Source organism: Topomyia yanbarensis, chromosome 3 (assembly GCF_030247195.1).
Source record: "Topomyia yanbarensis strain Yona2022 chromosome 3, ASM3024719v1, whole genome shotgun sequence".
NCBI classification, from domain to species: domain Eukaryota; kingdom Metazoa; phylum Arthropoda; class Insecta; order Diptera; family Culicidae; genus Topomyia; species Topomyia yanbarensis.
Genome location: NC_080672.1, coordinates 277,113,009 through 277,138,871, shown reverse-complemented (window position 1 = coordinate 277,138,871; position 25,863 = coordinate 277,113,009). Strand labels below are relative to the sequence as shown.

Below are 25,863 nucleotides of genomic sequence, written 5' to 3'. Positions count from 1 at the left end.
CAGATTATTACATAATAAACGTTTTGCCCATGAAAACCATATTTTTTGGCAATTTCGGCAACATGAAGTGTAAATAGACTTAAATATACTTTAACTTTTCCACAACATCGACATAAAAGCATGCAGAAATATTTTCATGGTTTCCAGGGCATATTTCAAAAATTTTGGATGGTACGTAAATGTTTGAAAATATAGGATTACCTAATTAAAATATAAGATTGTTTTTGCAGGTAATGGAATCGATGGTCCATTGCATTATTGCAGACAAATGGTTTGCATATTTTTAGAAGAAGAAACGTCTTAGAAGTAAGATAATTTTATTATTTTTATTATATGTAAGAACTTTTTTATATACGTTATTCTTTTTAAAGAGATCTTGTTATAATGTATTTTTATATTGAAATTAAAAAAAAAAACTCTATAATAAATCTTTAATGTCATTTACATACAAATGATCAACCCATTTAAAAATTAACATTCTTGCTCATGTTTTCTATACACTCAAAAAAAAAGTAAACGTTATGCCTATTGATTTTACACAAAGATTTTTGCAATTAACGGAGGCATATAGACACTATTTGCTGGCACATAAACCTAATGTGTGTATTTACAAGAAATATTAAATTCACATTTCATAACTATTAGGCACATAAAACCCCATTCTATAACAATATGCACATATAACTTATGTGTGTGCATACATAGTTTATACAGTTGACACATAGAAGGTATGTGTGCGCGTGATAACAATAGCATTTCTTCTTCATATGAATTTTAAGCGGTTTGAAGCAAATGAAATTAACGTTTGGATTTTTTTCAGTGTAGGAAATCATATAATGATGAAGCTGATGCAAACTTAAATACTATATGAATTACATTCAATAACCATCTGCCGGACACTTAATTTGAATGCATCATGCATATGAAACTTAAGTGTGACATCTATTGGAAATAATGTGCTTTCAAAGAAGTGCGTTATTAAGTGTCTGTCACGTGACATCTAAATGTCAAGACAGTTGCGGCAAAATTAACTGTTAAACACTTGATTTTACTGTGCAAATTTTTTGCGGTGTACATTTTAATCACAATCGCTGACTCAGACAGAAACTTAAACTTGCAAAGTAGACCTGTAGTGGTTGACTAATCACAAGAGATGTTTTTTTTTGGAAATTGCTTATGCTACTCTTTGTCATACTTTTCAATGCTTCTATGTTGGCGAGTCTATGCGACTCGTTTATGCTAAACAAGAGAGGACGCTTAAAAATCATTTTCAAAATTGTGTACTGAATCCTTTGAAGTGTTTTATTTTTGGTAGCAAAACAACTTGCCTCAATTAGCAGTGCGCTGTTTTACATTTTGTTCGGATTCCTTGAAAGTAAGCCTCTTATCGTTATTTAAATACTATTTAAGTAACTAGTATTTAACTTGAACTGACCACGCTAAATACAAACCATCAAATTTAATAATATGGTTAATATTTGGTTTAAGAGAAGAAGCTCTCGGTTTATACGGTTGCGGTTTTGTAGCATTAGTGGAAATTTTCCATTTTTTAAGCATCGTTGAAGTCGGCTGCAGATGTGGCAGAGATGCTGGTATCATCACATAAAAGTGACTTTTACAGTCTGCGGGTAGATTTGGAAGATCTGAGGTAATAATATTATATAGAATTTGTGCAACATTTGACCCTTGAGGGACGCCTGCTTTAAAGGACAGCTTATTAGATTTACAATTCTGATAAGACACTTGTAAGGTACGATGAGTAAGATAATTTTTAATCTGTTGTAATGACATTTAATTAGCAAGGGACTGGAAGTTGTGAAATATTTTTCAATATTAAGAGCCATAATACTCAAGGACGAGTAAGGAGTTGAACGAAGAGAGTTTAGAAAAGCGTGGAATATGGTCAAATGAGCAAGATTCAATTTTTCCGATGATTTAACCCTTTGTCTTCTACCGCAGGAGTCAGGATATTTTGGCATTATTAAATGCGAATCACCTGAGTTGGTTTCGACACAGACAATTGTTGATTTGAAACATTTTCATATTTTCGTAAGACATCGTTTTCAATAGGACACACTACGTTGAGATTAAAATTATGGACGCTCTCAAACTGCTGTGCAAGTTTTCGAGCTTTTTCCTCGTTTGTAAGAAGTATGTGGTTACATTCTTTCAAAGCTGGAATTGGTTTCCGAGGTTTCTTAAGAACCTAAGAAAGTTGGTTTAGAATTTGGTTTGATTTGCTTGCCCTTTTTGCGTAAAATTTCATTTCTTACGAGTGTGAATCTATGCTTAGTTTCTCGCAGATCTTGATAGATAATATTGACGTCTTCGAACATTCTTCAAGCGAATTAGAAGTTGAAAATTGTCGTCAATAGGAGTAGGAGTATTAAATTTTATCTGTGTTGTTGGTTCTAATAAATTTCTAGCAACAACTAAAGAGTCACTTAAATTTTGTGTCCTATCAATGTTAGCTTTATGTTATGCAGCAAAAAATATACCAAGATCGGTTTCAACTTCGATACCCAAGCTCTCGATCTGACTCGACTCGATAAGACGCAATGTTTGATTCTACGATTAACCGCTATTGCGATTCCTCCACCGAATCCAAGAATTCGATCAAATCGATGAATATCAAAACTAGTGTTACTCTTCAATGTAATATTTGGTTTTAAAAAAGTTTCGGTCCCAAGAGCTATATGCACATTATGTATCCTCAAAAAGTTGAAAAAATTGTCTTCGCATGTTTTTAGCAAACGAGCATTCAAATTTAATGATTTAAATAATGATTTAAACCTATTATTAAACTTTGAATTCATCACAATTTTGTTACCAAATTCCCACCCAGATTGAAAAGGTTCAAAAGTGGAGGTAGAATTTAGCATTGCAGTGAGCAGTTGAAACATTGATTGCCGCAGAAAATTAAATTATTCTTCCGTAATGCTACCAAGATCCATTGGAATAAAGTAGTCGTTGTGTGGAGATGAAACTGGAGGCGTGGTAGTCATCATTCTTTTAGCCGTGTTACCTGCCACTGAAGTTGTATTTCTATTGTGAAGCGGAATCACACGTTTAACCCATTCACGCCCATGTTGTTTGTGGACAACCACGTTTTTTAACAGCTATAACTTTTGATTGAGGCAAGATTTCCTCACAAAAATAAGTAAGGCTAATAAATGTGACTATTGGCTTTCATTTGAGTATTAACAGTTTCAAGGATCCGCTCTAGAACTGAAGTTATTGCAATTAGTCTGATTGAATTCCGTTATGATGCAATATTAGTGAAAACTTATCAATTTAGACTATGTTTGGCTACGTTTTCCAAGCAATTGGACTATTGTGAATATTCTAGGAGAATTGTAGTGAGCATTGGAAGGTAAAAATTGAGCAGCTTGTAGCACTGCAAGAGAAGCACCTACCTTTATGAAAAAAGTTTTTTCGAGTTTCTTGACCCCACCGTTTCCAAGAAAAAATAGTTTTGAAACCCTACATGCACTAGAAAAAAGTTGGGCATGAAAGGGTTAATCATTTTTTGATGAAAGGTAGGTAAAAAATTTATTTGTTTTGTTGCTTTGTACGACAATTCATAATTTTTACTCGAGCATGACATGCCCATAAATTCTATTCATGGTTTTCACGACAATTCTACCATACCATTCTATGGTGTATTTCACCGGACAAGCGTCTTTTGTGTGCGAATTATCACCACGAATCATTCATTTAGAATAATGACAATTTGTAGTGCTGTGCCTAAAGCCTTGGCAGCGACGACGCATTGACAGAATTTGAATTCTGTCCCCATGTCGTCTATAATATTTTCACTTAAACCGCATGTTGAACATAAAACGCACTTTTAGCCTCATTACGGTTAAAGTGAATTTAAAAAAAGCTCCTGGATAATTTCAGAGCGTGTTGGCGTCCTAGCACCGCTAGCCTTCTTTGTGTAAAAGTAATTTAAGAAGGAGAAACGCAGAGAAAATTTTCCAATTCATTGAATATTTCGTCCAAACTTTGACCATGCTGCATCCTTTTCAAGACAACCTTGAATGGTCTGTCTGTCTCGAAATAATTTAATTTAATTTTATATAGCCTCTACGTGAACTACAGAAGAAGACGTTTGTGGTCAATAATTCCTTCCGCTGTAACTCGACGTTCTCCTCTTCAATCTCTTCCTCTGAAAAGAGGCTTTCACGACCGGAAGGAACATCGAAAGCTCAATTCGAAAGTCGGAGATCATCACTGTTATCGGTGAAGGAGATTGGTGCTTCATATCATTGGTATTTCGCACAAGCGAGCTAATTTACATTTTTTTTCAGCTTCACATTCGGATAAAACATCAAATGAGTTGCTACAATCATCTGGAAATGTTACTTTAATGAGTGGCGCTAAACAGTAGGATGCACACATATGAGCGACACACATTGAAATGAAGAGATATATTGTTAAAGAGAAGAGCGGTGGTTCGCATGAGTGTACAGAGCGTTTTTACTCTTTTCTTTATTTGCTCTGAGGTGCATTCCATCCCTGTACACAACTATGTCTCCTCAACCTTAATTAGCAGTCAGAAGTAGTCAGAAGGTTAACTCTATGTTATAACAAATGGCGATCATGTGTGTTATGAATTCTGAATTCTGAATTCTTGAGCCTTTTTTTCAGAACGACACATGGACAATGAGTGACTCTCATTGTTTACTTTCTCTGTTAATAATTCGGTCGCTTTCACATTTATCCCTCAACTCTTTGCATAATATGCTAGTCAAAACCACCGTCTTTCGATCTGTACTGTAAAATAAGTGAAAAGTGCTATGTTGCCCATAAAAGCATAACAGTCCCATATGGATTTTTGTCGAAAATGAGTTACCTGTTGGATTGTATTCTGTATCACCACTGAATCACAATGCACCAATAAGATTATCAGGTTTGTTTAGAAAATGTCGAAAAAATATCAAAACATGGTTGTCCCATAAATAAGGCTCAATGAGAATGTAAATCATCAACAGCGTTTTTTCTCGGCTTGCTGTTTTTCAATATTGAACTCTTATACTTTTAGTGACGCCGTGAAAATCGAAAGAGAATGTAAACAAAGAAAGTCACTCATGGTAGATATGTCGATTTGAATAAACGCTCTAGAATTGATTTATAGTATAGAACGTCATTTTCTTTTAAAACATGACTGCACATTACGTTGTGAAGTGTATTGAAATATTTGGAAAATAAAGGACGTTGTTTAACCATTTCATATAGATTATTCCATGTGTGGTTGTGTTAATAAGAACAAGGATTATATCCAAACATATAAAATATGTGCACGTTGGCATTAAATGATTCAATTTATATATGACAATCCGGTTGACAACAAAATGTCAACGACTACCCAACGAACTAATATGTACTTTGACCGGTCATATTTGCGAAAAAAACAAACGTGCAATATTTTGATTATTACTATAAATCCAAAAATACTAACTAATAATATTATATATAACCAAAAGATTTTATAAGTTAATAACGTAGTTCTACGTTAACGGTTTGCACAACCCCTTTGGGATGTCACTATTATTTAAATTTTCCTCTCATACAATCAATGTTTAGTTCAATATGGCATCGTTCTCATTTTTATCAAAAGGATGGAATCCCAAACCATAAACCATTATCGGCATTATCGTTTGCCTTGTGGCAGATCTCCCACGGGCATACCGGAACGAAACTTTTCATGGCTGAAAAAGCGCGGACAATTTTCGCTATCAGATTTGCCTTCATCATCATCATCGTAAAAGTCATCTACCGAAACCCATCGAACCGAGTTGATCCCCTCACTTATTTCTTTTCATTAGATCAGTTTATTAACTAGCTTTGTTTCGAGTGGTTACATTCAGGGCTGAAATCAAAAACTAAACGGTTTGAATCCGTCCTGGAACCATCAATGCTGCTCAGACTTTTGTTACGTTGTCGCTGAACGACATAGGGAAATAGATTACGGTTAGCTAACTCATTGTAAATCAAAACTGTTATCAAGATTATTCCAAGTCGACTTGTCTACAGGGTGTTACGATTAAAAATTTAAAAAAAAAACAGCCCTTGTTGGGCAGGTGCAAAATTATAGCCTCTTTTTGAGCTTCAGATATCAAAATTGAATGCAAGTTCGTAAAAATGGCCAAACAAACTGTTACCAACAGCAAACTTTGTCAAGCATGTGAAACAGTCGAACTTCGCTAAGAAATTTTTATTTATTTTTATTTCAACTTCATCTTTGACGCAAAGCGCCATACAGATTGCTTTTAAAACTAATTACATAACTACTATTCATCACAATACACACAGCATATCAAATTTACATAACTTAACATACACAAAAACACTTATTCTGTCGGTTCCCATACGTTAAATATCTCGTGAAATTCCCGAAACCAAATCCCTCTCGGTCAAGTCGACAGCGACAATGCAGCATTTCTCAATTTCAAATCTACTGCAACCTTGAATGAAATGAAAGGCAGACTATCTGTAACTTTTCCGATGGTTGAATTCTTTATCGGTTAATACAAAAAAGGGTTTCGGAAGGACAATCCACGATGGAATAGATGTTTATCCTGTGACAAATTCTGGATGTATTTCGGGAATACAACTAGCAGACTCACTATCTGTTTATAAATTACGACGTGCAATTCAGTGAAACGAAACTAACTGTGGCAGACAACGAAAAAACGTGATAAAACTGATTCTTATATCACAGAATAGATAAAATCAAGCATCGAAATAAAGGGACTCCTTTGAGAGTTAGATGAATTGAAACACAGTCATGGACTGTCTAATCTATTATTCAATATATCACTCCAAAGTGCGGTACGAAAATCTGTTGAGCAAATAAATGGAATCATCATCACGAGCTTTTACATGCTCCTTGGCTTCTCGGGCGACATTGTTATCATTGGTGTTGATCACTTAGTATTGGAAGAGGCATTCGTGCTTGTTTAAAGGGGACACTAACTATAAACTCAGACGAGGTGAAGAAGGAGCTGGAAGAGAGCGGGAGAGTCAGAACGGTCTTAGGTTCAAAGTGAAAATCGATTAGCTTTGGTACGAATTTGTCGAAGAATTTATATATCTTAGATCACGAGTGACATGTAATAACAATGTTAGCCGCGAGGTAAAAAAGGTGTGTTGTGGTTGCGGAAAGGAGTTACATAGCAAGTTAAAGTTCCGTGCCAATCACTGATACTCGGTGGCCGCTGAAGGAAGTCGACTGTCGAATGCTTGAGAGAAAAATTCTACGTTAAATATCGGCACATTGCTAAATACAGCAATTTACGGACTGGACATGAAGCGCGAATGTTACAGCTACCAACTAAAGCCGTGCTCAGCAGAGAAAGTGGAAGAATTCACCGACTTGTCACCGGGAAATACCCAGCATTTGCTGGCTGTGTGAAAACGAAGAAGATACGCGTGCTGCAGGCGTTCAAGGAGGCTGAAGCATGACCGTCCAAGAACGACAAACCTGGATATCTAGAATCTAGACCATAATTCGTAATACCCGGATTGTTCGGTCAAGTTGATGATGATGATGAGAATGTGGGGCTCAATGGATGCCACCACCGATCTATGGGATTTTTAATTTATCGTAGGGCTTAGAAATCATGATTAAGCCGGTGATTGACTGATATATTTACCCAATCATATCCTACAACCAAAAAAATAGTGAGCAAATTTTTATTTTTCTGATTTATTCAGGCACCATTTCGCAATTCAACTACAGCTGATAGCACGGAAATCATTCATCTATATGCATGAGGTAAAAGATACAGAACTTGTATCTCGTGATTTGGAAACGATTCTTTCGAGCGAAATTCAAAATGGTAGCATATCTTAAATAAACACATAGAGCTTTTTCGTAATATACACACTTAAAAAATGTAAAAAATGATCTTCTGAACCTAACATATACGAGTATCCAAATATTATATTTGATTTCAATTCTGCACCTAAGAGCAAACGACCCACTGCGGTTAAAGTCCAATAAAAATAATAATAAGAACTCTGTGCGACGTTGAATACCATGAACCATATTTAATTTAACTGCATATGGTCAAGGCTCCGAAAATGGCAACCATTGGCCAATTTTTTTTATCAAATTTCGCGTCAAACTGCTTGTTTTCCGTATGTATATAACCTCTAATATTAAAAAAATATGAATGGTGAGCCCAGAAAAAATTCCATTTATAATAGTTTGTTGATGCTACTTGCATGACCTGAAAATGACTAAAAGACCGTAAGGAGATAAAAATGTACATAAAATCCATATTTTCAACTTTTTGCCTGGAACCACATTTTTCTATCGTAGCCTAATTTAAATTTAATGATATTGCTTGAAAAATTTAGATGAATATGGATAAATGCTTATTTTCAATTGTGAAGTAATGGAAACCATATAACTTGTAACGTGACAGATCAAAAATTCGAAAAAGTTTTGTGGACCACACTAAAAGCATGCATACAATGTCTAACCTATATTTTTTCTTACTACTTTGAGTCTACTTTTTGAATTAGTATTGTGAAAACCAAAAAGTTTTATTCATTTTTGAGAGAACACAGTTGATCTTATGTAACGTGACAGATGTTTTCTGCTGTGAAGCAATTCCATCAAGTTTGATTCAATTACGTCAAAAATGGTGACCATCTTCGATTTCGATGAAACCTTTTACGTTTCATCTTTATGGGAGACTAAGTATTTTGCATTATTAAACAAACAATTTTTATTCAACAGTAATATTTAAAAAGGGCGTATCAGATCTTGAATGCACTACTTTCAAAATTTATTGTTCGAAAATCGCAAAACTATATGATAGCGAGTTCTAGGGAATCAATTCTTCTGTGTGAATATTTTTTGGTGAAATTTTTCAATGAGAAAACAAAAAAGGCAATAAAAAATTTTTTTTTTAGCAAAAACCTAAAAATTGAAGAAACTGTAATAACATTATTAGGAAGTTATTAGTAAGGAAGCATTTTTAACTTCAATTATGCTCCTAATTTTCTTAGTATTTGCCAGTCATAAATATAATTTTCTTATACGATAGTGATACTAAATATAATTTTGAAGCAAAATGCTCTTAAGAAAATTTTTCCGAAATTGTTTGATTTTTTTATTCAACAAAAATATCTAGTAATTTCCAGTAAATCTAGAAAATTCGCCCTTTTAATAAATAACTCACAGATACGAAAGGCAAAAACATAACACGTTTAAAATTTAATTGCAAATAAAAAATGTTTAAAATATAATTGCATTGTGGAGAAAATAACAATGAAAGGTTTTAACATATTTCGAAAATTCTTTTGATTTTTAAATTTTAATTTTTTTATTTTAATTTAATTTTTTTCTTTAAATAATTTAGTTATAGAATGTATTCCAAAATGGTTTTTCAATTCAAAATTCTCATGAAAAATTGTGCTTCAAAATGCAGATGTTTTAAAGTTATTTTAGATATTTTTCGACATAATATATTACTTCGTGAAATTACGACCTTTTAATAAGTTATTCACGTTTGTTCATCAAAACTAATATGTTTTTCAAAATAACCGTGAATTTTCCCGTTAATACTCAGTTCCCAGACCAAGGATGATTTGTGCACGACTGTCTCGATATGCTTGCTTCAATAAAAATATAGAACTGTAATATGACAGATTCTGGTTGTAATGTGACAGACCATTGAGAATACTCCATAAAATCAAAAACAAAGTTTTTCTTCATGAAAACTTTGAAACTCTTCCTTGTTTTCCAAGCTTCAACTTAAAACTGTGTTCATGCAAATTTGGGGGCCAATGGAACAGACTTTTTCAATTTAGTCGAGCAACCTCCAAACTCACTGTGAAAATTGTGTAACGTGACAGACGTATTAAAATGAAAATAACACGAAAACCATTCATGATAGAAAATAACTTTGTGTAGAAAAAATGTGCGGTATAGTCACCTAAATAATGTGCAGTTGGGATAGAATCTGATTTTATCGTTTTTGCTGACTTTTCTTATGAAATATGCGTAAAAATGTAACGTGACAGACAGAAACCTTGACCATATTGGCTTTTTTAAGCACCCGAAAGAACTAATGTTCACTTAATTATCGTAAAATAAAATGAAAACGAACATTATTTTTTAATTAAAGTATTACGCGTTGTTAAATTGCGTCACGTTGAAAATAATGTCGCCGACAAAACTCATATTTTTGCGAGTGCAGTCTATTCGCTATCTTCTAAGCAGAACGCAATATAACCTTTTTTTGGAATCGATTTTATCTCCTGTCACCAACTGGTGTCACTCAAAACCATACAGTAGAATAGTTCATTCTTCGTGACTTGTACAAAATCATAGCACAATGCTGAACTCACAGCTGCATACAATAAGAACTGAAATATTCCACCGTTTTACTAGGAGCAGCTAGCAAATCATTCACTCTCAATCAGATTTGTTTGAATATTTGATCACACCCACAATTTCCCGTCAGAAGAGTTGTTCCCCACCCCCACCAACCAGTTCAGTATGGGTGGTGTATAATGGTTGCTGTATGTCATGTTTGTGTACCTTGAACACTTCACTGCTGTTGGCTTAGGTTGTAATAAATGGGTACTCCCTAGCAGCTAGCATACATTTTTAATACTGAGTAGGAACGAAAGTAACCAACACGCGTGGGTGTTTTCTCTGTTCGCGGCCTACATTTACGATCTCTCTAATGTACTTTGGTTGTGGCATCCGGCACTGTTTGCATTCGTTTATAGAATGTCTGCTCGTTTTATGACGTTGGAGTAATCGCATTAATGCTTTAAATTAGAGTCTGAATCGTTCAGATGCGGTGTTACCAATGTTACTTTTTTATTTCTTGCTACCCAGTTTTAGAACCAGAAAATCTAATTTGAGTGAGTTGAAAGTAAAAGACACACGAGTGAATCCTTCGTAAAACCTCTTCCATTCTATTAGTGTTAAAGTCGACTAAAAGCTTCATGCGAATCTATTTTCGAGAGGGTATCCTTTGGCGTAGAAATCCTTTTAGCAGAATTTACCTAATAGATAATGAAATATTTGTTACTACGTATTCAGTCTATCTTATCATCTAGTGCAGGATAGAAACAAAAATTTGTTCTACTACAGCAAAGCCAGCAAACAATTTTACCAACCGCACTTTGTTGCTTATCCACAGAAACAATATAGTGCCATTGCCTCCAGTTACGCAATGAGTCAGCAGCATTAAATAAAAGCACCAGTACTACGGATGGTACAATTTCTATTGGCATTAGGAAAATTCGCTCTAGACTTACACTCTGACTTTTGAAGCATAGTTTTTTCAAAGAAATTGTTGCCTCTATGATTACGCTTCCACATGAATACACGGTACCGTGATTATAGTTCACCTTTAAGTGCGATACAAATTGTATTTTTCATAGTAATTTAGATAGAATTTATGTCTTCAGTAAAGTTATAGCTTCATCTGTATACCTAGTGTTATTTGTTCTCATGTTATGGATTAATTTATATGGAATAACCCTTAAAATTAGATTTTTCATGGTAACCTTATACGCCATTCAGTGGATACTGGATAACTTTCGAATGTTTGCTACAATTTTAATTAGTAATAGAAATAGAAAGCTTACCCATGCACTTTGTAATTTTTGCCGTTGTTTATATATTCTGATGCATATCCACTTTTCAAATACCCGATTTGCCACGTTCTGTATTTTGATCTAGTATGTAAACAAAACTCCAAATTTCTTTGTATTGTTCGTAGTATATTACACGGTACTGTCAGTGATGCAAATTTTCATTTTCAAATGCCAACTTTCAATTCAATCCACCCCAACCATGACTCAAATTCAAAGCCTCCATTCACTTTCAAGTTAGCGGAATTTTTATGACTAAACCGTACGTGTTCCTTTCAAATTAATGCTTTTTTATTCACCAAGCAAAGCTGTCATCTGCTCTGTAGGGGCCAATTTAGGTTAAATGTTTTGAATTTTCAATCGTACGTATGTTCAGAGTAGTTCTGCTTGAAAAACCTAGTCAATACCCCATCAGTAGAGAGATATTCACAGGGTAATTTCGATTATTTTTATGTAAACCCATTTGAAAGTCTTGGTCGTTAAAAGGATACATGACAAAATCCTCCACATTACTTGCTTCAACGAAATAAATTGATTTTTCAACCGATTCCAGTAAAATTTTTAGATAATTTTATTCAAACCTAGAGAAAATATTTGTTTTTTTTTTCTCGGCTTTTCGATCTTTTAAATCAGAACGGGTATCATATACTGCCCGACGTTAAGGCTGTGAACCATTTGGTGGAATTTTTTAACTTTTAGTTAAAATCTGACACTTTGAAAGTTATTTGCAAAATAACCCTACTCTGGAGCATGGTAAAAATTGACAGAGCGATAGTTAAATTTGACAGTTCGATGGTTAAAATTTTGCCCATGACGCAGAATAAAAAGGTGGAAATATTTTCTGTGTGTAATTGAGGTTGTCAATATTTTTCTATACAAAATTAAGGGATAAAAATGGAAACGATAAAAAAACTAATTTTAAAATATCGACAAATGTTCACACCTCTACCAACTTGTGGTCATCGCAGCTGTCAATTCTAAATAACTATCTATATGTCAAATTTGAAATGGCTCGCTCTCTCAGTTAATTTTTTCCATTCAAGAGATAATAACATTCGAACTGGCAAATTTTCACTAAAAGTGAAAAAATCGCCAAATGGTTCACAGCCTAAAAAAGCCAAATGTGTATCATTATGAATGTCTTCTTGACTGTCGAGCTTCTATTATGAGGAGTTTTTTGGCTAATGAGCCATAAATTAGACAGCGAAAACAGCAATATTGCTTTTAAGCAATATTGTTGTTTTCGCTGTCTAATTTGTGACTGATTAACCGAAAAACTCATCATAATAAAAAAGCCAAAATTAATAAGCATTATCAGTTGTATTTATATACTTTAGAAAAAAAAATAAAATTCATATTTGCAGAAGAATTATAAGACATTGATTTTTCGGATTTTTTTCACACTCCATGCCACTGTGCACTGTATTATTAGCGGTTTTGCCAATTTTCTTCAAAATAGTAAATAACAAACCTCATGATCAACATGATGTATCTTAGCAAGTTCTACAATTCCTCCTTTGAGCCCGTATCAGTATCTCTATTCGTTTCGAAGCAAAATCGTTTTAATATCATCATTGCATATGCAAAAAAGACGTCGATTTTGAACCCACTGCATTTGACCGACATCATGTTGTATCTACTATTAGATTACAGCGAAATAAAAAGAGATGGTGTCAAACAACAAGTTGTAAATAATTGCAAGGCGCATGAAATGAACAATCGCAATGATGAAATTTGTTAATGTGTAATTAGACAAATTATAAATATCCTCTTAAAACATTAATTCTAAGCTACTTTATTGGTAAAACGTCACTTAGTACACTTAGCTGAAAGGTATTTGTATATAATTTTGTAGGAATTTTTCTCAGCTTTCCAACGAATGCTTAGTAATATGGATACGAAGCATATTTTTAAGCTAGAGTCTTTTAAGCACTTACAAGTCGACTACAGAAAAAGTTTAATATTCGTGTACGCTGCTCACCTGGGTTCAATTCCCAACCCCGCACATAGGGTTAGAAATTTTTATATAGAGATTGTTCTAACCCGAAAAGAAGTGAATGACCCTAAGGTTAAAACCTCTACAATAAAAAAGTGTAATAATGAAAATTCAACGAAAGGAGAAGATATACGAATATCATGTTGAAGAATAAATTTTGGATCGTTTTGAAACTCGTCATTTAGATAATTGATACCTATTGTTAAGTTTATTATTCTTTATTTTGAGTAAACTTACAAACACCTTTTTAAATCGCAAGCTTTTGGATACTTCATCATTTAAAGGTTACTTAAATCCATTAACTGAAAGCTATGAGAGCTTTATTCAGTAGGAAATTTTCTCCTCTTTCCAATGAAAGTAAAAGATTTGTAATACAAGGTACACTTCTTGAGTTAAAAGCATTTAAAGACAAACAGGTGAAACAGAGAAACTGTTCAATAACTCTGTACCGGTTGTGATTTGATAGTATGTGTAGCAAGATTTTTCCCCCAAATCGTCGCTGTTGTGCTTTCTTATGACAAGCGCCATTTTGCACATTTCGAGAAAAACGATTTTTAAAGTTTGAGATTGAATATCTTGAAACTTATAAATGGTGTAGACAATTCAAAGAAGACAATTGATGCTTCTATCTATTCTCCATTAATCTCTTAAATATTACGAAGATTAGTTTACCATGTTACTACAAATGTAGACAAAAGTCGCACTCACACGTGTCATAGGTGCGTATTGATGATAAAATTTGTATGGCGTGTCATAATCGTAGATGGAAAATTTTCCATAGAAAAAACATCAATTATAAACGTTTATTCATATCTTTGGCTTCATTTAGTCTATAAACAATCAGTGATATGCATTTTGAAGGAAATGAGTCAGGGAATCTAGAAAAAATAGTTATTTTTGGTTACAGTGTTGCCAAATATGTTATATTTCCAGTTTAAAACTAAAATTGCATTTTTCTCGCTATTCGTGCATATTTATTTTGAAAATGATTATGCCATTGCGTTTCTCATATAGTTTTACATATAAAAACATCTTATACATCAAGATAATTTGAGCCAATCCACAGACACAGCCATTTAAAGCAAAAATTAAAAATTTCTCAGCACGTTTCTCGCTATATCTCAGTAAGCAAGCAGAATGTCAAAATTCTGTAAACGCCACTTTGTAGAGATGTTTTAGACAAGTAATGTGGCATACCTAACTCAATTTTCCCCAAAATGGCGTTTGTCATAAGATAGCACAACAGCGACGAAATATGATCCTCTATCATCCCCCGAGAGATTCTCAACAATGAACCAAACACCCTGTAAGAGTACTTTAAAAATATTTATTAGTAGAGTAGATATGTCCATATAAAGTTTGATAGAAAATTACATCATTTAACGCATATTTTGTTAATTATAGCATATTTTCTATAAGGAAAGGATTTTGCATTCCAAACTTTTAAAATCACCTTAAGGGACCGAAACGAGTATAAAAATATTTTTGAAAAAAAATGTAAGGCTCTAATAGAACACGTCATAGCCAATAATATAATCTTGCGCTTGGTAAAGTCTCCCCATGTTCCCCTGTAGGATATTTTGTATCCATTCATCCTTATTAACAGTATAACTTAAATCTTGCAAAGGAAGTCAAATTTTCGCAAGAAATTTTTGATTTAAAAATCTGTTGCTTTAGATGGCACCACGAGTATAATAGGAATATGGGTTAAATAAGAAATCTATTATTTCACTACTAGGTGGACTACTTGGTGATGTACTCATCTACCATCCAGCATCTACCTCACGGCTCATTGTTGCATTCAGTTTAAAGTCAACATGTTTCTAACGTTGATGTATTTAACGTTGCGTTTCATTCGGGGTAAATATATCAACTCTAGAAAAATGTTCTCTTTAAAGTAAACTTACATATTACATACATATTTTTTCAGAAATAGCTCAATAAATATTGAATAAATTCATCAAATATTTATGCAAAAAATAGATACACATCTTTCATACCACGATTTTAAAAGTCGGTATAGTTTTATCACTAAAAAGGTAAAGTAATAATTCCTTTTGCAAAGGTCTAGATTTGCAGCCATTGGAAAATATAAATTGGTGAATAACTCCGCCGAAAATAATCCTTGTTCCGTACTAATTCCGGCAAATTCCCTTTAAAATTCGTTGAACGTCAAAGTCTAATGCCGTTTCACTGTTTTCTTTTTTTGCAGCATGTAGAAACTTTTCTCGTGGTGAGTCGCAAATTCATCCGAACGGTTGCTTCATCATACCAAAAAAAAAGTGACAGGAGGAGAAAGACTAATCATTCGCACCTTTTTTGCACCATCCCACGAATCCACGAGTCCGTAAATGATTGAAACTGCTAGCGCTTTGACCGTGGACTGTGGAACCGCTAGAACGTGGCTCATTTGGTTGTAGTAAAAGAACCATAGTGGACAACTTTTGGTGTGGTACAACCACCGGTCCTAGTGTCACCGTTCCAGCCAGCAGCGGCGGCGGTTGAAACAATACCCCTAATTAAGCACGTTCGGCCATCCACGGCAACTGAGATCGAATGGTGGAAAAAATAACACAATTTAGTCCCTCCGATGTATTCTGGTGGATAAACAAAAAAATACGCCATTTATAAAAACACCACGAGGCGAAAGCGGTCAACTCCTGTGACAGGCTCAAAGTGACAATTTTTGTGTTCCACTGGGTGGACGGTGAATCAAATTACAGCACGGGTTTTGATGTAGGAACGATAAGTTTTGGTTCAGTAAATAATTATATCAAAACAAGCCGCACGGGTAGCGTTAGGAGAGGTGCGTTTGGGTGAGTGTCCAGTGAAAACGTGGGAAAATTGATGTTTAACGAAACAGTGAAAGTAAAGCTTTTGAAGAAGGGTTCATATTGAAACCGTGGAAGGAATATAGTCCTCGAAAAAAGCGGGTAGAAAAGTATATCATAGAAAGGTTTTTCATAACAACCAAGGAAAGCTGCTTGCTAGTACCGAAGCACTCACAACGCTTATCATATTGGACCGGCGGGGTCCACAAGTCCTAAAACTAGGAAAAAATTCTCCATCTAGAACGTTTCTCTTCTGGCGAACGGTTCTACAGAGAAACCTTTCAACATTCCGCTTTTCCAATTAAATGTTATGCCGGCCGCGACCATGTTTTCCAAGTTCAAAAGCAGCAGCACCAGCGCTCCGCCGCCTAACCCCTACGACAACAATCCGATTACGCAGTACTTTGAGATTGGGAAACAGATTGCCTGTGCCGGGCCGGAACTGGTGTGGAAGATCCACGAGGGCTATCGGAAGACCGACGGCAAGGTAAGTGTGAAGAATTTGACCGAATGTACAGATAAGTGTGTATCAATGCACAATCGAACGTTGACGATGGGATGCTCATTTCGAAAAATTTTCGTTAATTTTAGCGTTCATGGGAACTATCTATATCTAACTTAACTATATTTGTTTTAAGCTTTTGCTTTAATTTGATTTTGAAAATGTTCAGGTTAGTAATGAGTTTCAGTTCGTTGGGTATTGCATAGAGTGACAGACAAAAAATGACTCCTATCGGCCCACCCCTGAGTCGATTCCTAGTCCCAGCAGGAGTACTTGCACCAAATTTGAAACAAATCGGACAAGTTTAGCTACCGGACCAACGTGCCTGAAATTTGCATGAGATTTTTCAACAATTTACATGGAGAAACCCTACTACCTCGCATTTTCGCCGCTAGGTGGCACTGTATACATCGTATTATAACTGTAAGTGAAAATAAGAAAAATAATTTAATTGTCTACAACTTTGTCGAAGACTGCTAGACAATCTGGCTTTGCTAAAAGAAGTTATTAAACTTTTAACGAAGTGATGTCTGAGCCAGTTTTACTTGGGGCCTAACAGTACATGGTTTTGAATCAGAACTCGATTCGTACGAACTAAATATTTTTGTGAAATAATCATTAGGTTTAGCTCAACGATCTGTTCAGAAGAATTATAGTAAATAACACGAGTCATGTTTTGATTAGACAATTTTAGTTTCACATATTACCGCATAGAGAGCGCCAACACTAACTTTTCAACGGAGAGAGATAGAAATTTGGTGCCTTCTACAAAGTTATAGAACAGGCATTTTCAGTATTTCTTCCGAACATCTTGATACTCTATCTGTCTTCTATAAAAAGTTAGTTTTGGCGTCCTCTATGCGGTCACAGGTGGAACTAAAATTTTCTAATCAAAACATAACTCGTATTATTTACTACAATTCTTCTGAACATACTACTCAGCTAAATCATACCATTATTTCACAAAAATGTATAGTTCGCGGGACTCGAGTACTGATACACAACCATGCACTGCTAGGCCCCATGCAACACTGACTCAGACATCACTTCGTTAAATGTTTAATAACTTCTTTTAACAAAGCCGGATTGACTAGAGTCTTCGATAAAGTTGTAGACAATTGAGTTATCTTTCTTATTTTCACTTACAGCGATAATACGATGCATACAGTGTCACCTAGCGGAGAAATTGCGAGATAGTAGCTTTTCTCCATGTAAATTGTCTAAAAATCCCATACAAACTTGTGGCACTTTGGTCCAGTAGCTAGACTTGCCAGATTTGCTTCAAATTTGATACAAATACTCCTGGTGCAACTTGAAATCGACTCAAGGGCGGGCCGATTGGGTTTTCAAAAATTCGTTATTTTCCTGGGCTAGGATGCAACACCTTGCATTTGATACTAAGTTTGGTCAAATCGGTCTAACCTTCTCCGAGAAAACAATGTGACTGTTATTTTAAATTTGGATACTTCCCCGACGTGTCTTCCGGAACCGTCGATAGTGGCGAAAGAGACTTTTAATGGATTATGTTTTTTTTTGGTTTAGTGTTTCGGATTCGTCAGTAACTAGCACCAACTGGGTGTCTAGTTAGACGATGTATCTAAACTAGTACCCAAATTAGCACTAGTTAGACACTATAATCCAAAAAGTCACACGTCTTGCGTGAACACTAAATGGAAATGAAATGCATTCACACTTTTAATGGATGCATTTCATTTCCATTTAGGTTTTAATGAAAAGAAATGCCTTTAAATTAGCTCATATTGAAAAATGTGTCAATATGTCCCTAGCCCGAATCTTTCGTTATGTTTCTTAGAAGAATAGTAACTGCGAGAGAAATTTATAATCCAAAAGCACACAAAAGTAAGTTAGAAGAACCTATGCTGTGGGATGTTTTATCTAGCTGTGTGGGCTATTCCGCTAGAAGTAACCGAATATATTTTGTTAGACAATTCACTCTTGAATAGAGGGTCATCCAGATTTAAGTGCTAAACCATGCCGTATCCTCTTTGTTTCGCGACGAAAATGAAAGAAACATATCGACTCACAGTACCCGCCATACCACGAAAGTTTCAAACAAAACAAACAGCTTGTTGAACGAAGAACTTGCCAAGCTACCGGAACCTCGTGGCGCTTTATTTTTCTTCATTACAAAGTCAATTAAAAGTTATGGTATGGAAATATATATACATATATACATTACTTTAGCCAAAAGTTCAAGCTAACGCAAAACAGCAAACGCTACTTCGCTGAATGGTGGAACAGTTTAGTATCGGGCTATAGCCTCCCTCGTTATGAATTTTCAATTCAACTTATCAGACTCCCGAATCGCGGAGAGTGTGAAGCTGTAGTGCGTAAAGGACTAAATTGTTGAAATATAGTTTCGGAAGAGAAATGGAAAAAGTTTGACCAGCGCACTATGGGGTACCCAGGCCAAAAAGCTGGACAAAATCATTTTCTGCTGTTCTATGCATTATTTTGAATTTATAATTCAAGCGAAGCCTAAATAATTAACGTTGAGCATATTTTCCATCAAAAATCCACCTATCAGTATTAAAAATTGTGTTTTTTTCTAACATTTCTTCAAAAGTCTAACCTAAATTAAACCATTGTGGTTGGTGGCTATAGTTAAATTTATAAGACCATTTTCTAACAAATTTGTCTTGGTATTGGGGAGAATACATAAACTACCTTATTTGATTGTTTACCATTTCAAACCTTGTTTTGCTATTATTCTCAAAGCAAAAGTAGTATTTTCAAAGGATGCAAGTATACATGATCTTTGACTGAATATGTAGATACTACAGCTTTGTATACATGCTTTCAATATTACAGTCACAATAGTGCTGTTCGTCATTGTGTATGTATGTTTTGTTCAAAGATTAGTAAATGACTGCTCCACTTTTTCAAAAGGATTGAAATAATGTAAAAACTGCAATTTTCAAATTGATCTCAAATGAACGGTCGAACGCGGTCAGATAAGTATCCGCCGGCGATGGGCTGACAATAGCTTATAATTTCGTATGCATTCAGCTTTTTATCTTGGTTTCGCTCCATTTGTTAACTCTATCAATCGCGGAATAGTACTAGAATCATAAAATAAACAAATATCTTTATTTTTCATAACAAAACAATTCAACTTTTTATGATTGTGAAAATCTGTTCAGCAATCTCTGAGAAAATTGTGAGTTTAAATGACACACACATACACACACATACATTTGCCGATCTCGACGAACTGAATCGAATGGTATATGACACCCGGCCCTCCGGGCCTTGGTTGAAAAATCGATTTTTTCAGTAATTGCATAGCCTTTCTTTATATAAGAAAGGTAAAACATTAGGAACTTTTTTCGAAAGTATACTCAAGAAAACTGTGTAACGTTTCCATTCCTCGATGAGTCTATATTCCAGGAGGGAGGGAGGTGATAGTTTGTCGATAGTTATAGATCGAGAAAGTAGTTAGAATAGGTCATTACCAACGTTTCCTAGTATAATAATACTTCATTGATTGAATTGTTTACTTTCAGTAGACTGTTTCCTATTGCCTTATTTAAAAAAATGCGTTTTCCTCTTTAATAATTATTGACCGTGCGTCACAAATTTAGATCAAAGTTTTTTGTTATAGTTTCAATGCTACAATATGTAAAGAATATTGAACAATATTTAAAAACTATAGTTTGATTAAAAAGTTTAAAAAACTTCACTATGTTGTCCAACTTTTTGTTCTAGCCACTCCATAGTGCAGTGCACTGCCTGTTAGAGCCGTGGATGGTTATAGCTTTTTGTACCTACATTGGGTGCACATTTCCTAAATGTTACTATTAGTGTGAACTCTCTACCGGGGTAACAAATTACCAGCTTTAATTTGTTTTAATTTTATTTTCTAGAAGCTTTGAACCGCAGCCAAAAGTTACGTTAAAGGTTTTTTTTCCTGTTCGCCCTCCCGAGATTATTTACGGTACGAAAATTTGGAGCTCGTATTCGCTGCGAACTTTACCAAACTCAATTTGTGCTGCCGTACTGTGGTATCTCCTGTCGGTCTGTTTGTCATCCCGTTTCTCCTCTGTCAACAAAGATAGTTCCCCGAGGGCAGTAACTTGTTGAGCTGTCCGGCCCAGACGGCACCGCTAGTTGCATGTTGAATGGAGATGGACGGAAGCGCAAATTAAATTTCAATTTGCTGTTCAGGTATTTTTTGTTGCTTTACGAAAACTATTATTTCTGATTTACGATATTCTACGCAAAAAAGACAAACACATTATGTGTGAGATCAAAGGACAGTATAGAATGTGAATTTAGCGAAAATTTTAACTTTTAACAAATAATAAGGACACATAAACCCGGACCCAAACCCACTGAGAAACATTCAGGCTTGCCGCTCAACCACCGGAGCTGTCTTCCAAACATAATTTTTTTCAGTAGGGATGCTGTAATTAAAATGCACCGCTTCGCTTTCTACGCCTCCTCAAACCGGTCAGAACAAATAAATTCACTAAATGTCTGTCAGAATATGTAACAAAAATGTACCTCACCACCAATTCGTGCAAAAATGCGTGCGAATTTAGGCGATCAATCGATTGATTTCAAGGATTCCAGAATGTGACCATCTGTAAGCAAAGAGCAATCAATATTGATAGAAAAAAACATTGTGGCTTTTTCCGAAGTAGGAACTCTGTTTAGTTCAGTGGTTTTCAACCGGGGTGAATTCACCACCTGGGGTAAATTAGACTATTGTAGAAGGTGAATTACGCGGAATAAATTAAAACTTGTTATCCTAACATTGCCGTCGGAATTTTGTCTTTATATATCGTTTCAGTATGTCAAGAATTGAGATGCTTACTGAGAGCGCTCAGGTACAGGTTTTTAATTGGAAAATTATGGTTTTCATTGATACGAAAGCTGTGTCATGCTGTATCATCATTTTAAAGAGGGTAATAAAGATAAACAGAAAAGGGTACATCATAAGGATCAATATTCGAAAAAGGGTACATAGAACGAAAACCACTGGTTTAGTTTCATCGTATCAGGAACATCAAGAAGCTATTAAATCAAGAACAACACTAAACGAAACAACGTAAATGGACATATGCAAACTAAATCAAGTATCCCAGAACTTATAAACAGCAACGCGCTTCGATTGTGGTTACACATTTTGGAGTGTGTACGATGACATTTTTGCCACTCTAGACAACGTTACAATAATGTGTGTTTAACCCACACACCAAAAAATTACGAAATTTAAACGACATGTACTGCCGCTCTAAGCATAATTGTCCCATGTATATAGGGAATCCCATAGGACATGGGACAAATATGCTTATAACGGCAGTGTAAATCAAGACGAATGTAAACATATAACGATTGAATCAAAAATTTGATAGTAAATTACGCTAAAATCAATTGGAGCATCAAACAGCATACAATTTTACACTTTCATTCGTGTAATATTAAATGTCATTCATTTTACAGCAGTATTTGAGTAAAAATACATTGAAGTGCATTGGTTTTCCGTTTAAAGAAACTGTAATTTTCAATCCACGTGTAAAATTATAATAAAATTCGTTGAAGAAAGCACGACAAGTCGTGTGTATTTGTGGTGGAACTTAATTTTACATTTATATTCATGCTCCAAATATGTGCATGAAAATAAACTTAAAATTACAAAATATTTTTTTCTGTGCACTCTACTCCAACATTCCTCCTTCTTGATGGATGCAGTCATGATCCTCAAACAACGTCTTGCAACTATGAAGGACAGATTACACCGTCTCAGCACACTATAGCGTAGTTGGTCAGTCCATTACACTGGACGCAGTTCACCTGAATTTAAATTCCCACCACCGCATATAGTGTGTTAGGCCGTTCAGTCGGATAGGTCAGGAAAACATAACTTTTAGAGATTTTCTCAGATCATCTAGCGATTTTCGAGAATATTTGGACGCTAGCAACGACACTTGGTTGTGGAAATCTGAAATCGCCTTTGTTCTCCATATATATTAAATCCCACTTATCATTTTTTGATCATACTCATACTCGAGCTTTTTATACTTGTTCAGTTAAAGGGGCCCCGCGTAATCTTAAGACGGCCCTGATGAAATCTTACTTTACGCTGGACAGCATGGGAGTCATCAAACTAAACAAGCTGCTTCTCTCTCAGGACGATCAACGGGCTAAGTCATTGTTAGAATCCCTAACCCGTCCACTGCTTAACCACTTCGAACCCAGCCTTCTCTGAAGGCACGATCACATTCAACTTCCGGGCAGTGAAGCGATAGCTTTCAAACGATGAAATGTCTCGAAAACCATTTGAGCAAGGATCCAGTACTAGGCGAGCCTCTTGAGCAGAAGATACAAGAACATGTCAAAAAGGGTTACGTGAGAAAGCTGACTTCGAAAAAACTACAGGAAAAGCGTGAGCGTATTTGGTACCTCCCTATATTCGTTGTGGTGAACCCAAATAAGCCGGGCAAGATTCGCCTAGTGTGGGACACAGTTGCCACCGTCTGTGAAGTTTCTTTAAACTCAGCCCTCCTGAAAGGTTCAGATCAGCTATCATCACTGTTGTCGGCGCTGATCCGTTTCCGTGAGTTCCGAGTGGCAGTATGCGGGGACATCAGGGAGATGTTTCACCAAGTGCGGATGAGAGACGAGGGCCAACATAGTCAGCGCTTCTTCTAAAAAGCTCAGTATTTACGTTGACGTTCGGCGTATGCTGTTCACCTAGCACTGTACAACACATCAAGAACCTGAACGCAAAACAATTTGAGCAAGACCATAAATAGGCTGTCGTTGCAATCATCAAGCAGCACTATGTTGATGATATGCTTGTTAGCACTGTTACAGAGGAAAACGCAGTAAAGCTCGCTTAGGAAGTCAAAAAGATTCACAGCAAGCTGGGTTTTAAAATCGAAGCTACGGTCAGGGCAAACATGAAAGAGAAGAACCTAAACATTGATGACTAAGTTACTACAGAAAAGGTACTCGGAGACCGACCGATTCACTTTCGAAATATCCACCCATTACAATGAAAATCTTCTCTCCGACGGTCGCGACCGACTAAACGCGAAGTTCTCCACACATTAATAATGGTGTACGATACATTAGGTTTGATTACGCACCTGTTGATGTTTTGGAAGCTTCTTCTGCAAGAAGAATGGAGGACATAAGTGGGCTGGAATGCTCCTATAGAAGACACACAGTTCGTGGCTGTGTAAGTAACGAGATGTCCGAACGTTAACGACCGTTAAGACGGAGGTAGAAAGCACACCTTTGTGGATGAGAATGAAAACGGTATCGCTGCGGTCGTCTATCTTCGATTTCGCGAGGGGCTCACGATTGAGAGCTATTTGGTAGGAGCGGAAACGAGAGTAACGCCATTGAAATGCCTGTCGATCACGAAGTCCGGGCTGTAAGCGGCATTACTCGGTGTTCGATTGGCAGATACGGCAATAACATCACTGTACATCAAGGTTAGCAAGCGGTACTTCTGGACAGATTCCAAGGACGTGTTATGCTGGATCAGACGCAGTGGACACGTGTTTCCAATCAATCGCCGTACAGTTGCTGGTTCTGGGCACCAGAAGTTCTTGGACAAAACGCACACGTCTGGTTTCCATTTCCTAGCTTCGAGAAATCGACAACAAACCGAAATGTCCACATGTACTTATTCATTCCAGAATTATGGATCCTGTTATAAGGCCGCAAAAATACTCTATATGGACTACTCTTCTGAATAGCACGGCTTTCGTTTTCTGGTACATTGACAACTGCAGCACTCTACGAGACAAGAACTAGCGAAAGCGGAGAACTACTTGTTCCGTCAAGCGCATTCTGGAGTCCATATCGATGACATCATCGTACTAGCCGCAGATCACTCTGCAAGAGATGAGTGTACGAAGATGATTAAGAACAATCCACGGTTCCATTGCGCCTTTCTAGACGAGATTGAAGTTGCTCGTATCCGTGGTCGTTCAAAAGTCTGTTCGTTTGCCGAATGCGATTTTGTTGCACTCGTAATTCTCCCTCGTAACTTTCGCATCAAACAGCTGATCATATTGAACGTCTCAACCACCAAAACCGTTCCACAATCATCAACGAAGTTCTACAACGCTACCGTATTCCTCGTTTGAAAGCCACCCACCATGCAATCCAGAGAGCGATAGTTGATCTTCCACATTCTCGTCCGACCGCTTTCAGCCGTCCGTTCACATACATGGGGCGGATTATTTCGGCCCGATTCTGGTTTTGCTTGAACGGCACTCGAAGAAAAGGTGACTACCGACTCTTGCACAATGGCTATTCGAAACATCATGATTAGGAGGGGAGTACTGGCTATCATCTATAGCGATCGCAAAACTAGCTTCCTAGCTACAAGCAAGGTGATCAAGCATACGATCGAGCAGCTCGATCGAGCAGCTCGACTTATTCTTCATTCAGAATAAGTCAATAAATCAACTGTTGCAACTGAACACCCATCACTGAAAAATCGCATTAGTCACCTCAGCTCGTCGTGCGCGACCGTGCCAAGTACAGGCGACTTGTTAACTGTATAAAAATTTAAATACGCTGAAAAGCACCTTCTGTTTTTGTGTTCCACAAGCATAATGCAACTTTCACATATTGCACCGGTTTGAAAGTTACTCTACGTGCACTTTCTTGCACCAGACCAGAACCGCTCGCGAACAGAAATACGCCGGAGATGTAATAAATCCGTCACCAGTGCCAGTGGGTACTTATGTCTCCACCCGAAGTTGAGTGGTATAGCGAGGCGAGAAGCTGGAACAGTCCATACTTTTTGCACCAACTTTTATTCACGCATTTGTGTGAATTAAATAATATTTAATATAATATTCAACATTGTATCCCGGGAATAAGCTGAATGCAGGCTGGTGGCAAGCAGT

The 25,863-nt window shown here is 35.9% G+C and overlaps 1 protein-coding gene across 1 annotated transcript in view; it reads left to right on the top strand.

Moving 5' to 3' along the window:
- Window positions 1–25,863, top strand: part of LOC131693369 (SCY1-like protein 2) — a 302,979-nt gene that overhangs the window by 47,011 nt on the left and 230,105 nt on the right. The window contains exon 3 of the mRNA XM_058981132.1: window positions 15,843–16,948. Coding sequence (XP_058837115.1) covers window positions 16,772–16,948 — 177 coding nt within the window. The 5' untranslated portion in view covers window positions 15,843–16,771. The remainder of the gene's footprint in view (window positions 1–15,842; window positions 16,949–25,863) is intronic.